The 17,215-nt window shown below is 43.9% G+C and overlaps 1 protein-coding gene across 3 annotated transcripts in view; it reads left to right on the forward strand.

The window, feature by feature from the left end:
- GCC2 (GRIP and coiled-coil domain containing 2) overlaps positions 1-17,215 on the forward strand; it is a 43,559-nt gene that overhangs the window by 6,024 nt on the left and 20,320 nt on the right. For 2 of the 3 annotated variants that reach the window (XM_048493611.1, XM_048493612.1), the window contains exons 5-12: positions 1,195-1,299; positions 2,708-5,188; positions 6,059-6,119; positions 8,053-8,153; positions 9,904-10,002; positions 13,047-13,166; positions 16,780-16,944; positions 17,040-17,144. In XM_048493611.1, coding sequence (XP_048349568.1) covers positions 1,195-1,299; positions 2,708-5,188; positions 6,059-6,119; positions 8,053-8,153; positions 9,904-10,002; positions 13,047-13,166; positions 16,780-16,944; positions 17,040-17,144 — 3,237 coding nt within the window. The remainder of the gene's footprint in view (positions 1-1,194; positions 1,300-2,707; positions 5,189-6,058; positions 6,120-8,052; positions 8,154-9,903; positions 10,003-13,046; positions 13,167-16,779; positions 16,945-17,039; positions 17,145-17,215) is intronic. The other variant, XM_048493613.1, reaches the window with a different exon arrangement.

The following is a 17,215-nucleotide window of genomic DNA, read 5'->3' on the forward strand; positions in this document are numbered from 1 at the left end:
AGGGACAGGGGCTAACTAAAATTCCCTCCCTTAGAACACTGTACAAAGAACTAAACCCATGTTCGCTATAGGGAAACTTAAACTTAATAGGGAAATAACAGAAGCTTCTGTGGGTGCATGATAGCTTTAGATAGTGAGTTATCACAAGGGGTGAGGTCTAGATCAGTGTTTCCCAACCTTTTCGAGGTCAGGGTACCCTTGACCTCACTCTTCATATCTCACGGTATCCCTGCCGCCACCCCCCACCTTCCCCTCCCAGGGTGAAGGGAAGCATGGGGGGGGAGGGGTGGCTGCTGACCTTGCGGCAGGCCCTGCCCCATGGGCCAGCTCTATGTCCTTGCTGGCGCCGGTGGGAGACACCACAAAAATCAGGGGGGGCAGTAGTGTTGCCACGGTACCCCTGGGACATGCTCACAGCACCCCAGGGTACCACGGAACCCTGTTTGAGAATGGCTGGTCTAGAGGTTCCCTTCTACCAGTAGAGGAACCTTCCACGATCCCTTGAATTCAAAGGAAGACTTCACTGCTAGTTCATCTACCCCAACTCTTAATAACAACTCTTTTTTAAATTAATTTTTTTTAAAAATAAATTTTATTAAATGCATTTAAATGTATCCAGCTTGAAAACAGCATGGTAAACACTTCTCTCATTACCATATGATTTGATATTGCAGAATATAAACGTTTTATAACTAATAACAACTGTTGATCTTGCCCTTTCTGCTGTCTTAGATGAGGTCTGAAGTTAATTTGTCAAATTTCCAAAGACCGAACATGCTTGTCCAGCTCGGCTGCTCCAGGTTGTTCAGAGGCTGTTTTCATGGACTGAGTTTTTACTCAGCTTTCCAGGGTTCATAACACTCCCCGCCTCTTTCCCCAGAATCAGACATAATTGCAGTCAAGTCCTTTTTGTCAGTGCCGTCTAATCAAGAATGATCTGTGTAGGAGGAAATAATTGTAGTTAGCTGTGTGACGAATATTTCTCTGCTGCTTTAATGTAAGTGGTGCCGGATCAGAGAGAATCCGTGATGCTGAATGAATAACCCCAGGCTGCTGATTCTGTGGCATAAGAAAATGGAAATGCTGGGGTGGGCGGGGGGGAGGGGGGATGAGATGCCTGCAAGGTGTAGCCAGCGCTCTTTTTTCTTTCCGGTGAGTCACGTTCTCTTCTCTCTTGGTTGCTGCCAAAATTAGGCCCTCACGGAGAGACTGGATGCTGTCCTTCTGGAAAAAGCGGAAATCCAGCAGCAATGTCTGACTCTGAAAAAAGAAAATGTGAAAAGGCAGCAAGAAGCAGAGGTACTCATTAAGCTCCGTAAGAGTCGGTTCAGATGTTACAAGAAAACATGACTTATTTTCGCTGTGGCTAGTAAGTGAAAGCATGATTCCGGATGAACATCGTCACTGAATTATGGCTTGGCTTGACATATCCCGGCTTCAGCATTGTTGCTCTTCCCACATCTTCCCTACGGCACATAGCTGATGGGAAAACCTCACCACTTCACCAGCAGGCTCACCATTTGTCACTGGACTGGCAGTGCTAGCACAGAGAAGCTCCTCTCGGAACAGTAGCTGAGCTGCTCCTTCCCCCCACCCCTGGGAAAATAATGAAGCTGACACTCTGAAAGGCTGTAACACCTTGGGTGACAGTGGATCATGAAGCAAGGGAAAGGTGAGAAGGAGGAACTGGCAGAAATCCTTCCCTACTGTCTATGAAGGACCAAGGCTTAATGGAGGAGCATCTGCTTTTCATGTAGAGGGTCCCAATTTCAGTCTCCAGAATCTCCACTTTAAAGGATCAGGTGGCACAAAAGAGACCCTGGAAAGCTGTGGCTAGTTGGAGTACAGTAGTAAGCTTGATAGACCTAAGGTGTGATCTGGTAGGAGGCGGGATCATGGGCAACCATTAGATGCTGGAATTGTCATACTGGCTGTGTGTAAATCTCGTACATGTATTCTGGATAGTTTAGATTATAGAATGCGAGCACAAGTTTGAATTATGTATTGTTTTTTATTCTTGCTTGGTGTGGAATTATGACCCCTTTCCCTTCTGTTCTTCGTTTTCTCTACATCCATAATATGTATATATTTAATCATCCAATTGTAGGTTACATATCTTCCTTCTGGGTCCTTTCTAAGTACAGTGATATATGGATCCAGTGAATGTCTCCAGTGGTAAAAAGAATCACACTCTGTGGTTAAAGGCCCTGATACTTTCCAACCCTCAATAAGTTGAAACTCGGTATAAGAATTCACGGTCAGAGTTATATGTAATAGGCAAGCCAACTTGGCAAAACTTGATTTGATCCTTTTCCAATGGCTTCTGCCATGGATTGTCATGCTGTCTCCATTTCCTCCTTATTCTTATTCTTCCCTTCCGTCTCTGCTTTCTTACTCATCTCTAATACTAACTTTTTCTCTTGTTTCATTTTTTTCTTGCTTAGTGTGGGATTATGACCCCTTTCCCCTCTTTCCCTTTTGTTCTTTTGTTCCTCAACTTTGAATCCCTAATGGGGAAAAAACTGACTTAAATAAATATTTCTTTATCTTCTCTGTTCCTTGACTGGCAGGTCTGTAAAATGGGCTTATTTTGGGGGCAGGACAGATGCTGACTTTGTAGGTTTGATCCTATACTTTAACCGCTCTACACTTGTTAAAGTACATGTGTTTGATATTGCTGTGTATTTTTCTTCTTTTTCCCAATTAGGCTGCTGTTGTCAAGGATGAAGAATTGCAGAAAAAGCTTCTACAATTGAGCACCGAGTACTTGAAAGAAATTGATCGTCTTAAAAATGAAATGTTAACAGCAGAGTCTAGATATGATGAAACTTTAGCTGAACTACAGAAGGAACTACATGCAGAAAAGAAGAAACAGCAAGATCTCACAGATCAGCTTAAATTTAATAGTCACTGGCAAGAAGAAGTAAAAAAACTAGAGGAAGAGGTCCACCGGACAAAGACTGTGTATGAGCAACAAATCTCAGGCCTGGAGAAGCAGTTGGAAGCCTGCAGTGAAACTAAGAAGAAAGAAATTTCCAGTCTCCAAAATGTTATTGAAAGCAATTCTCAGGGTTACCAAAATGAAATTGATAAGTTAAACGAAGAACTAATGAAACTGAAGGCTTCTCACCAAGAAGAGGTGTCCAATTTGATGCATAAGGTTGACGTTTCCGCTAATGTTCATGAAGAAGAGCAAAATAAGATAGAGCAGTTAAAGCAGGACTTGAGAGAGCAGCATGAGGCACAAGAGAAAACCCTGCAGAATGAATTATGTGCTTGCAAAGAGAAGTATGAACGTGAACTGGAATGTTTAAGACAAGCTTTAACTAAAAATGGGGAGAACCAAAAAGAGAACGGAAATGAACCGTTGGAGGCAGAACCAATCGAAAAGATCAGGCACTTGGAGAGTGCTCTGAAAGAGCTGGAATCACAGCACAGTATACTGCTAGATGAATTAACCTACATGAATAATGTTAAGATGAAACTAGAAATGGAAGTCCAGCATGTGAAAAATGAGCATTTTCATGAACGGGAAGACTTGGAGTTCAAAATTAATGAACTACAACTAGCCAAAGAAGATAATTGCTGTATAATTGAAAAACTACATTTGGAGCTTCAGGGCATGAGAGGCCACTGTGAGAACACTGCTCAAGAGCACAGCCGGGAAATTCAAGATCTTATGCTAAAGCATGAAAGAGAGATGTGTGAGGTTCAACAAGCATTGTCATCAGGTTTACAAGGAGAAAATAGGTCACTGGCTCAGGAAATACAGGATCTCAAGGAGCAATGTCAGAAGTATGTCCAGGAAAAAGAAGAAGCCATTGATAGCTATGAAAGCCTGAGAGAAACCATGGAAACCCTACAAGCCGAATTGGGGGAATCGGCCGGCAAGATAAGCCGAGAATTTGCATCGATGAAGCAGCAGCAGGCCTCAGATGTTGATGAACTGCAGAAGAAACTTCGAGCAGCTTTCAGTGAAAAGGACGTTCTCCTGGAGACAGTAAATCATCTTCAGGAAGAGGTGGAACAGCTTTCTTGCAAAGGAAAGGAGGTCGAAGAGCTCAGGCTTCAAGCCAGAGCACTTCAGGAAAAAAATGAGAATCTTGTTGCTACTCTTCATCAAAGAGATGTTGCTGCAGAGGAGTTGGAAGAGAAAGAGCGAGAGCTTTGCTCTCAAAACAGCATCATGGCCAATGAGGTTAAATGCTCCAGGGAGACCATCAGAAGCCTCCAGGAACAGTGCAAAGTGGAACAGGAGAAGGTCGTCGGACTTCAGCAGCAGGCTGATACTCTTTGTCTTTGCAACCGTCAATTAGAGCAGCAAGTGGAGGAATTAGAAGAGAAATCGAGAGTGTCTTCATTGGAAAACGAAGAGAGTCAGCAGAAACGATGGGAATTGGAGCAACAAGTTGAAGCTCTTCAACAAGACAGGGAGCGTCTGTCGTCTGAAGTCAAGAGTCTTTGTGACGAAAGTCACAAACTGAAGGAAGAAAGAGAAGGAGTTGACCTGAAGCTGCAGAGCATGGCCTCTGAAAAAGAGGAATGGCTGTTGTTTAAAGAGAAAGCGGGCGACTTCAAATTGAAACTAAATACGGTCAGTGATGAAAAGGACCGTCTGGAGAAGCTCCTTGGCAAGGAAAAGGCCTTAAGGGACCTTGTCGTGAGTCAGCTGTGCGGTCTCCTCGAACAAATGGGCTCTGGATATCAAGAGGAAAATGAAGGGTGTGATGTGGTTGCTCTCCTGCAAGCTGCAAGAGAATCCTTAGCAAGAATGAAGCAAGAGAGACAGAATCTGACTCGGCAGCAAGACGACAATGCATTCTTGCAGGAGGAGCTCAGGAGGCTCCAGGAAGAAAAGGCAGCTTGTTGTATCGAGCTGCAATCCCTGCTGGATGACTCCAAGAAAGAGAAATGCCTTTTGAGGGAAGAACTCGAAGGGGCTTTGTCAGAAAAAGAGGCCCTGCAGCTAGATATCCAAGAGCTGACCCATGCCGGTGAAAAGGTCAAGGCTGAGCACCACAACCTTCTGTCTTGTGTTGAAGATATTTCTGAGAAGCTTGCGGATCGGGAGAGTCAAATGAAAGAGCAGGAGAAATCTTTAGAAGAGGAGAAAAACAATCTAAAGTTAATTCTAGAACAAAAAGAGTCTGAGCTGAGAAGTGTGCACGCTGAGCTTTCTTTGCTAAAGGTTAGTCTTTTGTTAGTGATTCATCCTCCAAGACCCTTTCCAGCTGCAGTCAGGCGTGTGTCAGGGATTACTTGTTACATCTTGGGTGCTGATGTGTGAAAGGAAACATTAGGAGCAAAAATTAGCAGACCACAGCCACACAGCCTGGAAAACCCACAACAGCCAGATAATTCTGGCCATGAAAGCCTTCAACAATACATTGAAATGTAACATTTGACATCCATCATGCCAGTAATTTCATTTTACTAAAATGAAAATAAAACAGGAGTCTTGTGGCTTCTTTATAGACTAAGAACATTAATTCCAGCATAAATTTGGATTGATTACTTTTGGGGCTGGATTTTTTTAAAAAACCTACTCTCTTTTTGCAACATCCACCTCCCTTCTGTTTGAAGCCTTTATAAATGAATCTACCTAATGATTATGCACTCCAATGCATCTGATGAAGTAAGCCCTGAAAGTTTATGCTGGTAATATTTTTGTTCAGTCTTTAAGGTGGTGCTGGAGGATTTTGGTTACGGGTTATTTTTCTTTGGCGTGCCTGTTTTCCATCCATAGAGGTGGTTTTTTAATGGGATATTCAATCATTTTAGTTGCCTAAATAGCCTTGACTAGCTCAGCCTCATCACAGTTTGGAAGCTTATCTATCTGGCTGGCTGGCTGTCTGGCTGGCACTTGGCACTTGGCACTTGGCACTCCAGTTTGGGTAACACAATGGCGGCATCCGTTCCTGTTGTAGTCCGAGAGGTGTCCCCAAGCAGCAAGGAATGGAAGCTTTTTCAGAAGCAGCTCTACACAGCTTACCTAGAAGAGCTCTAGACCAAACATAATAACAGCCTACCCTTTTAATTCGTTTTCTTTACATTGCAGAATTCCATGGCAGAGTCTTCTGCTAACAGTGACCAAGAAGCATTGGAATCACAAAAAATAGGTAACCTTAAACCTCAGTAATCTGTGTGACTTTGTAATTTGTTGTGTTTAGCATTTCTTTCAAAGCACTGTCTTAGTTCTGAAATGTGGAGAATATATAAATACAAGTAAAACATACTTCTGCAGTCTCTTGTAAAATTACACAAAAGGCTGTCCACATGTTAATTTTTATACTCACCTTATGCATGACTGAATGTCACTTGTAGTCTCTATAAGCAGAATGCAGCTGCTGCTAGTCAGCACAAAACGCTGTAGCTTAAATAAGCAGAAGGTCATGGGAATATGCTGCTCTCTTAAAGAGACAAAGGCAAAATATGACATGTGTCCACACAGAGCTCAGTTCATACTTTTATATGCTTCGTCGGCATGTGTTAGAATCCTGAAAAGCACAGTTTTAAAAAGAGTTCATCTTGTCCTCATTGCCGTTTGAAAATCTGTTGTTCAGCATTTCCAGTGTCATCTCTGGTATGAAAGAGGTTACCTGCTACCTGAGTTAAGCAAGATCTGAAAAACAGAACAACATGCAGTCATTCTGTTATATGAATATTGATCCAGTTTTAATTACAAAAATCCTTTTCTTTACAAACTCACAATGAGCTTGATTTTGAGGTGATGGAAGGCTTTTCTACATAGACTCATTCCATGTCAAGATTTTTTGACTTATTTTATCTTGACTTAATTTGTTTCTGTTTGGTTAATCTGTAGAGTATTAGAGGTACAACTTTCTCTTTGTGTTACACTGAAAGCTAATCTGTATGGAATTTGAATCTAGTGAAGTTGATCATTAACATATGAAATGTTGTGCCACAATAAATAATTAAAGTGCAGTCCCAGAGTGACACCTATCGAAGTCCATTGGGTTCAGTGGGTTTAGAAACATGTAACTGTTTTGGATTGTGTTGTTAGCCTTCAAGGTGCCCTTTTGATCATCTTGCTGTGATTGATTTGTGTAGCTGCTTGGCAGGAAGAAAAGTTCTTCCTGTGGAACTTCCTGTGTAACAGTTCTCCTGTAGTAGCTAGCAAAATAAGTTCACTGTAGGAAAACAATCCTGTGGACATTTATTCAGGAATATATCATGTTATTTATATAATAAAGAACAGAATCAATTCACCTGAACCTGAAATTACCGTATATCGACCTTTTCAGCACATTTTTTTTCCTGAAAATGTCCTCCTCGACTTATACTCGAGTCTTGCAGAAGCCGGTTGCCTCGGCAGCTGGCTTCTGCAAGGCTTTGACAACCCCCTCACTTCCCGCCATGGCAGCGAGAAAGGGGAGGCTTTGAAGGGCCCCTCGCTTCCCCTGCCATGGCGGGAAGGGGGCTGTCAAAGCCTCACAGAAGCCAGTTGCCGAGGCAGCCGGCTTCTGTGAGGCTTTCAAAGGCGCCTCGCTCCCCCTGCCATGGAAGCTAGAGCGAGGAGGCTTTCAAAGCCTCCTTGCTCTCACTACCATGCCGGGAAGCAAGGCGCCTTTCACCGGCACAGGGTACAGAGATCCCCTGCCCACCTACATGCCTTGGCTGGAGGTGGGGAGGGGAAGTGGGCCAGGCTGGATCCGAGCCTGGTGCAGGCTGCAGAGATCCCCTGCCCACCGGCATTGGAGACCCCGCGGGACCTCGGATGGAGGTGTGCAGGGGAAGCTGGCTGCTGCATTTCTCACCCTAGACTTATACTCGAGTCAATAAGTTTTCCCAGTTATGGGGGGCAAAATTAGGTGCCTCGACTTATATTCAGGTCGACTAATACTCGAGTATATACGGTATATATTGTAATTGGGTAACAATGAATGGAATGGAATAAAATGTTAAATGGGAATGTATCTCATAGTTTCAGCTGGCATTTAGTCTAAATGAAGAAGATTACAATTTATCTACTTGAAATAGCTGTTTAGTCATTTCCCCTCCTATTTTAAAGTGACTTTTTGTTTGCTTTAGTGAATTTAGAAAAACAGCTGAAAGAGAAGGAAGAAAAGTTAAATAAAATTAAAGCAGTTGCCGTGAAATTAAGGAAGGAACTGGATTCCAGCAAAAAAGAGGTAACTTGCACCTAATACATCTGATAATTTTTAAGCAAGTAAGAATTTAAACAGTAATTCCGCACACAATGAGGAATTTGTAATCCGATGATGCAACCACACAAGCCTTTTGAGGTCTGCTTTTAGATTGTTTTGTTTATTCTTCTCAGGATGATCCTAGAGCAGTGTTGGCGAACCTTTGGCACGGGTGCCAGAGGTGGCACTCAGAGCCCTCTCTATGGGCACGCACAAAAAGAGTTCATCATATGGGGGGGAAAATCACCCCCCTCCTCCGCACACACACACACACACATCTAGGCTGGCCTGGGCCGCTGGGCTCGATTATTAGCATTAAACCCAAGACCTAGTTTTGGGGAAGCAGTGTAGGTAACCCTGTTAAGCGCTGTTAAACCCCACTGATTTTCATGCAAAGAACTAAAGCGTAATCCTTTACCTGGGAGTAAGTTTGATTGCTGGCAATGGGGCTTGCTTCTGAGTAAACCCTCCTAGGGTCGTGATTAATTTGTTGGAAGAGTTGCACGGTTGCTTCAAAGCAAAGCCACCGACTACCACCAAGCTTACACCTGAGTAACGCACGCCTCGGAGCCAACCTTTTTTTCTAAACTAAAACTTCAGTATTCAGGTTAAATTGCCGTGTTGGCACTTGGCGATAAATAAGTGGGTTTTGGGTTGCAATTTGGGCACCCGGACTCAAAAAGGTTCGCCATCACTGTCCTAGAGCTTTCTAGTAGAGAGTTCTCTGGATATAAAGGCTTCTGTTTTGTTCTGTTTCCTTTTTAACTTCTACTGGAGGCCCCTGGAAATCTGGATGCCGTCAATGTACTGGCAACTCTCTTTTCTTCTCATCTGACCATAGTTGCATAGTCTCAGTTTTAACAAATGGTTTGGTCACATTAGATGACTGGATTGAGTAGGACAAGATAGAGGACATGGTGATTAGCAAAGCCTTGCACTTAATTTAGATGTTATATACTTCCTTTACTCCCTTTCTCACTACTAAGAGCAGCAGTGGGGTAGTGGTTAAGAGCAGGTGCATTCTAATTTGGAGGAACCAGGTTTGATTCCCCGCTCTGCCGCCTGAGCTGTGGAGGCTTATCTGGGGAATTCAGATTAGCCTGTGCACTCCCACACATGCCAGCTGGGTGACCTTGGGTTAGTCACAGCTTTTTGGAGCTCTCTCAACCCCACCTACCTCACAGGGTGTTTGTTGTGAGGAGGGAAGCCCCTTTGAGTCTCCTACAGGAAAGAAAGGGGGGATATAAATCCAAACTCTTCTTCTTCTAAGAGAGCCAACGTGGTGTAGTGGTTAAGTTCAGGTGCACTCTAATCTGGAGAACCGGGTTTGATTTCCCGCTCTGCCACTTGAGCTGTGGAGGCTTATCTGGTGAACTAGATTCGTTTGTGCACTCCAACATATGCCAGCTGGGTGACCTTGGGCTAGTCACAGTTCTTCAGAGCTCTCTTAGCCCCATCCAGAAATCAAGGTAATATGGGTACTACTGTGTCTGCACTCTGATCCTGGGATTTCCTTCTGTTTTAGCCTTTTTTCAGGGGCAGTATATGTTTCTTCTCTTTAGAATGGCATCTAGCTGTTGCTCGACCTGTCATTCAGTGATTTTGATTCCTGCTTTTGTTAGTATTTTATCTTGATTTGAATTATGTCTGTGTGAATCTTCTGAACAGAAATGGGATACAAATCTGCATGAATGAATTCTGTAATTAACAGAGCTATATCTGACTGTGTCCTTAGGTGCATTCACTTAGAGAAGATCTGGAGCAGACACGGTCAGAGAGACAGAAGCTCTCTTCTTCAATGGAAGAAATCATTCAGGGAGCAGAGGGCTATAAGGTAAAATGCAGGTGCTTTATCATCTTGTATGCTGCATGAGTTTGAAACACAGGCCAGACCTGAGAGAGGTTCGCTTTCTTAGGCAAACCTCTCTTAGTCAGAACAGACGCACCAACTTTGCATCTGTTAAAACTTCTGTGGAATTATGAGTATGTGCCTCGTTTAAAAGACTGTACCATGGCAAAAAGCTGCTAGTTGCTTTGTTGGTTTGGAGTTTCTTGCCGGAACGGTGAAATAAACTGTTCTGCTCTTCAGCTTTCTTTTTCTTTAATTTTCTGCTGTCAAATGACAGTTGACTTGTAGTGACCTTATGGAGCGTATAAGGCAAGAGACATTCAAAGGCGGTTTGCCATTGCCTGCCTCTACAAAGTAACCCCGGCTGCCTTGGTGTTGCCCATCCAGTACTAACCAGGGCTGACCCTGCTTAGCTTCCGTGATCTGATGAGGTTGAGGTAGCCTGGACTGTCCAAATTAGGGCCTCAATTACTTAGAACATCATTGTCTCCCTTTTTTAATATTTATTGCAATCATCTGGAATGTCACGCAACACTCACAGAGAGATAATGCAGAGGACTGCCCTTTATCTCCAACTCCTTTGCTGCGTAAGCGTAATGAACAGCATATGGAAAGGCAAAGTCCATTCTGACATTCTTCCCTAACAGTGATGCCTTCATTTCGGTTAACAACAGCCTTTGCACAATTTTGTGTTTATGTTTTACAAATGCTTGACTTCAGAGGAGCCAGACCTTTCATTCTGTTGCAACTTTACTGACATTTCCCGTGTAGATGCTGCACATTGGCTGCTTGATGGAGTAGCCAGTGTGGTATAGCAGTTAAGAGTGGTGGACTCTAATCTGGAGAACTGGATTCGATTCCCCACTCCTCCACATAAAGCCTTTAGGTGACCTTGGGCCAGTCACAGTTCTCTCAGAACTCTCTCAGCCCCACCTACCTTACAGGGTGTCAGTTGTGGGGCAAGGAAGGGAAGGGTTTTGTAAGTGGCTTGGAGACTCCTTACAGTTGAAAAAAGCAGGGTATAAATCTAGTATTTTCTTGTCAGATTATTCTTATTTTGACATTGGTGTATACATAACATAGGTAAAGTCCTTAGTGCCCATATTTAATTATCCATTTTGCTTAAAAAATGTGGTGCTGCTTAACCTTGATTCTGAACACACATCTGCTTGCCATCAGGTATGTGGTTTTGGTGGTGAGACTTGGGGGTCCTCCATGGCAAGCTGTCATGTCCGATTGTCCTCCACATCGTACTGTGATCTTATTTAAATGAGCCACTAAGTATCTGCTTGTTGATACTTGAATCCACACTGAAACATTCAGCAAACAAATTATGGCAGACCTGGGCATTATACGGCCCACGGGCCGTATCCGGCCCGCCAGATGACCCTGACCGGGCCCCCTGCCTTGCTGGGGAGCACAGGCGTTTTTGCCTAGGGACAGTACCTCTTGTCCCTGGGCGCATCCATTTTGGTCACGTGCGGGGCGCCAAAACGTCCCTGCACACAAGCTGATTCAGTAGGCCTTAGCAAGCCAGGCACTGAGGCAGGGACTGTTGCCAGTGCCTGTTGTAGCCCCGCCCACTCTGTACGGTGGCCTGGAGTGTCCAGGGGGCGGGGGAGAAATCCCACTGTGCTCCCAGGAGCAGGACTGGGGCGCTCCGCCTCCCCTCCCTCTGACCCAGTGTGCCTTATTCTCCCTTACTCACAAGCCTTCTCGGCAGACTGGCTCCAATAGGCACAGGAGAAGGGAAGCTGAGCTGGATCCCAGCAGCAACAGAACTGATGATGATGCTGGCATTTGTTTGGTAAACCTTCAGATGGGGGTGATTTGTGAGAGATTTATATGCTTAAAAGTTAATTTCCCCTTGCACTGGCTTGGAGCTGTTTCTCAGGCCAGCCTACCTCACAGGGTTGGTGTAAGGACAAAATTAGGAAAGAGAGTTGGTGGGGAGAGAGCCATGTATGTTTTGCTGGGGGTGGGGGGTGATCTGTGAGAGATATTGCTGACATTTGTTTGGTAAATCTTCTGATGGGGGTGATTTGTGAGAGATTTACATGCTTAAAAGTTAATTTTCCCTTGAACTGGCTTGGAGCTGTTTCTCAGGCCTACCTCAGCTGTTTCTCAGGCTAACCTACCTCACAGGGTTGGTGTAAGGACAAAATTAGGAAAGAGAGTTGGTGGGGAGAGAGCCATGTATGTTTTGCTGGGGGTGAGGGGTGTTTTGTGCAATGGTGCAAAAAATCATTGTTTGGTCGTGGTGGGGAAGGGTGGCCGCCCATTACCGGGAGGCCAAATTCAGGTTTCGTCCCAGGCTCCAGTTTGCAGAGATACACCTCTGCTGGGGAGTGAGGCGACTTTGAAAGCCCCGCGAGAAGCTGGTTGCCTTGGCTGCCGGCTTCTGCGGGGCTTTCGTGCGCCTCACGCCTGTAGCCTTAGCAGCGCTGGTGTTTTGAAAGCCCCGCAGAACCGTTACGCATACCAGTTTGCGCGGGTTAAACCACCTCGCCTGCCTTGCTGGAAGCGCGAGGTGTCTTTGAAAGCCCCGCAGAAACCGGTTGCCTTGGCTGCCGGCTTCGCGGGCTTTCAAAACCACCTCGCCGCCTGCCTTGCTGGGAGTGAGGCTTGAAAGCCCCGGGCAGAAGCTGGTTGCCTTGGCTGCCGGCTTCAGGCGGGCTTTCAAACCGCCGCCTCTGGTTTAGCGCTGGGGAGTGAGGCGCCTTTGAAAGCCCCGCAGAAGCCGGTTGCCTTGGCTGCCGGCTTCTGTGGGCTTTAAAAACCACCTCGCCCCCCCTGCGTTTTGGCCTGGCCCTCCACAATATTTTCTGTTTCTTATGCGGCCCCATGGAAAAAATAATTGCCCACCCCTGAATTATGGGCTCTATACCATCCTCCATTTTGAAACGCATTTTGCACCATCCTTGCAGGGATATCACCACAAAGTTGCAGTTGGATGCATCCACGTAGATCTTGCACATGGGTTGCCGTTTGTTTAACAAAAGTTTAAATGCCTTTGTATGTATCCCAAGAATCTCTTAATAGAGTTTGACAAACAAGCAGAACAGCTGGATTTTGAAAAAGAGCGAACTCGGCACTTGGAACGTCAGATAGAGGACCTTATGAAACAACTGGATACATCAACTCAGCAGGTACCGCTTATATAACTACATGCACTGCTTCAGCATCCTTCCCATCCAGAATCTACCTACAGAAAGCAAGTGTTAAGCCCACTCTCCTGGTATGTCAAAAGTGCATTCCATCCCTGATTATATTGGGGTTCGTTTTGTGTACAGAAGGCAAATTGTAACACCCACAACAGAATATAGTGGTGACAACCAAACCAACAGAACAAAACACTATACTCAAGGCTACAAATAATGATAAAGTGTACTATAATTGAATATAAACAGAAGGTACCAAGTCTAAGACAAGGACAAATTGCATCAGATAGTAAAACACATAATCTATACTGCATCAGAAATGATTGCACATTCTAAAGGTAGACTCACAAAGTAATAATAATTCAGTAAGTATTCACTAGTTATAAAAATAAATAATCCAATACATATTATATTAAAAACCCCAGTTCTAAAATTAGGTATGGATATTACATAAATGGATAAATAATTGTAAACATCAATAGTTCATAGATATTGAACAGGATTTCTGGATACATTTAAACTTGTTTTGTTGGGAAACCAGTTTCCATCCTTTTTCAACAATGCCAAGAACTGTAATAGAAAAAGTCCCTGAAAAATAGTCAACCACGTAAGAAGAGTTGTAGAAAAGCTGCAGAAAAATATTGCTGAGTCGTTGAGCTGTTTGACTTCTTCCTGATGCAGAACTTCACTGCCAAGCAGCGTGACTGGGATCACAATTCATGCTGTAAAATAGTATGTTCATCTCATGAAACACCAAATATGTCATATTTAAAGAACTCTTGTACAAAAAATCATAGAAGACATACCTTTAACGCCATAAGGAAAAATCCAGGTCCCAATAAATATGCTCTCAGTCGCAGCTAAGCTTGTAAATTACATTGTGCATACGTGAACAACACTGAGTACTTTCTTATATGCAAATTCAGTGAACAGTCAGCTGTGAATAGTGAGCAGAGAAACTGAATCTAAATGAGTCAGCCATTGCTAAAAATGACTGCAGCTGTTAAAGAACCCCTAGACCAACATGCTGTATGTTAGCAATCCATTTAATGTGACAGTGCAGTAACAATGCTATTAGTGCAGTAACAATGCACGATGCTATTAGTTAGCATTTAAGAGGACAGAGCTTGTTTAAAACAGACTAAAATATGTACAGAAAACAAGAGAAATCTAAACTTTGATTTAAACCATATGGTTCATAGGTTTGAAACTTAAAAATTAACCTAGTTTCAACCTGCAATAAAGCCTTTCAAATATCAATGCATTGTATGAGGATTGGCTTTGGGTTTGTGAAGAACACAAAAAGAGTAATCACTTCCTGAATGTTGACAGTCAGAGAGTACTTGGCAGTTTTTAGAAGTATGCAGTTTTTTAATGAGGAACAATAATGTACTATTAGTATCTAGTAGCTCTAGTTTCCTCCACAGGAGATCACTTGAGATCAAGTCAGATGCGCCTTTCAAGATAAGAAAGCCAGTGAATAGTCTGGTCTTAATTCTTATGACATATTTATTTACTAGATGGGAGAGTATCAAGCAGTGATCCAGGGTAGAACTGCCTTGTCAAAAGGCCTCTTGTTCAGGGCCAGGGATTCTCTGGAGAGACATCTGGGATTTTAGTCTCATAAGAAGATATTTGGCCTATAACTTGCCCACGACTGACAGGAGACTAAAATTTGATCTAAAATTTGCCAGGCAGCTGTTGGCAGTCAGTGAAGTGCTAGATGTTTGTGTTTGATTTTTGATCTATGCTCTGAAATTCTTAATTTTAAGGACCTAGTGCACATCCCAATATAAAGCTTGGGACATGTTCATTGTAAATGGTATAGGCATGCCTTGGTTTGACACGCAGAGAAAGATCTAAGTTCCTACTCTCTTTTGTAGGATGTTGGAAATTTTTTTATTTTCATAGATAATAATACAGTTCACACAGTGGCCACAGGGATAGTGGCCTCTGGTAACTTCTTCATGTACAGCAGGGGTCCCCAAACTATGGCCCGGGGGCCAAATGTGGCCCCCTGAAAGCATTTATCTGGCCCGCCAGGCATGGCGGCGATGGCTCCATTCATGTGCAGTGGGGGCTCGAGGGAGAGGAGGAACCGGCCCCAACGGCTGTTGATTGCAATTACATGATGGCACCCCCAAATCTCCATGAATTTTCTGACCCAGAGTTGGAAACCTTACACGTGGCAACTCCTGCTCCGCCCTTCCCTCTTGGCTACTCCATGTGTTGCTCTCAGGCTTTTCTGTTCACCTCACTCCCATTGGCATCAGCCAGGCTTGGTGAATCGCTCGCTGGCTGCTAGGGGAGGAAGAACCCAGTGAAGATACCTAATCCTGGGTTAGATGGAATGCTTCATTGGGAAAGCTCTGCTTTTTTTTTTACAGGGAAGGTATTCCACAGCCTCCCCAACAATATTTGGAGCCCACCCTGTACTTTACATACTTTGGTCACTGTTCTAAAAATAGACCATGACAGAAAGGCTGAAAGGTGAAATCAAACATTTTACAATCATTTGTGCATAGGAATTTGTTCATAGTTTTTTTTAGTCCAGCCCTCCAACAGTCTGAGGGACAGTGTACTGGCCCCCTGTTTAAAAAGTTTGGGGACCCCTGATGTACAGAATCATACAAAAAGTCAGAATGCACGAGTTCCTGCCTAAGCATACTTGATAGGGAATAAATATTAAAATGTATTAAACTTAATAGTAAATTGTAGTCTAGCAAATTAAAAGCATTCCTTACGCCATTGTTATGATTTACATTCTACTTTGCTTTGGAAGTATTCAGTGTTCTTTTTTGTGGCATTATGGTATAAATGAACATTTTTTGGCATTTTGTAGTCATTCTTTGATTTCTCCCCCCACCCCTCCCAAAGCATTGAGCTGGAAACAAGTTGCTGGTTTACCAAATACTTGCTGGCTGTTGCTGGTTAGGCTCTAGCATTGCTATCAAAGGGTCATTGCATATCAAACATATTTCCTACAATGGTGCAACTTGAATAATCCTTATCAAAATAATGCAACTGAATACTGGCTGAGAATGTAGTCGCGGTTTCCTAATGAGTATTCACCTGAGAAAGTAGGCCTCTGTTAGTTGTTCACACAGTAAGTGTTCAATGAATTTTTAAAAAACACCTATGTGAGTTCTTGCCCTGCCTTGGATAGCTCAGACGAGCCTGATCTTGTCAGATCTCAGAAGCTAAGCAGGGTCAGCCCTGGCCAGTATTTGGATGGGAGACCACCGAGTTGCGACATAGGAGAAGGTAATGGCAAGCCAGCTCTGAACATCTCTTGCCTTGAAAACCCCACAGCAGGGGTCTGCAACCTGCAGCTCTCCAGATGTTCATGGACTACAATTCCCATCAGCCCCTGCCAGCATGGCCAATTGGCAGGGGCTGATGGGAATTGTAGTCCATGAATATCTGGAGAGCAACAGGTTGCAGACTCCTGCTCTACAGGGTTTCCATAAATCATCTGTGACCTGAAGGCAAAAAAAAAGCATTCTTGTTGTTGGGGAAACACGTTCTTTCCGAAGCCCATTTGCAAATGAGACCTCGACTGAATATTTGCTATCATATTTGTCTCTCCTGTCCCTTTTAGCAAGACCAGTGGTGCTCTGCTAAGGAAGATCTCTTGGCTCGGATAGAGACGCTGCAGACGAACACCAAGCTGTTGGAAACCCAGCTGTTAGAGATGCAGAAAGCCAAATCAAAAACAGATAAAGAACTTGAAGCTGAAAAACTTCTGAAAGAACAAAAAATAAAGGTAAGCCAGAGCCTTTGCAGAACCCTGCAGAAATGAACACAAAATAGTTACATATTTTTTGCCCTTAACGAACAGCACTTACACTGTTTTTGCAGGACCACAGCGTTACCGCAAAAGAGGTTGAAGAACTGCAGGCCCAGCTTCAGAAAGACAGAAAGCATCTCCAAAAAGTCTTGGAAGAACTGGAGATGGCAAAGAAGGTAGATTGTGGGACTTGATAACCACCATGGTGATGGGCTGAGTGAGTAGGTGGGCAGTGAGCGACTGTGCT

The sequence above is a fragment of the Sphaerodactylus townsendi genome, linkage group LG04, assembly GCF_021028975.2.
Source record: "Sphaerodactylus townsendi isolate TG3544 linkage group LG04, MPM_Stown_v2.3, whole genome shotgun sequence".
Classification (NCBI taxonomy): domain Eukaryota; kingdom Metazoa; phylum Chordata; class Lepidosauria; order Squamata; family Sphaerodactylidae; genus Sphaerodactylus; species Sphaerodactylus townsendi.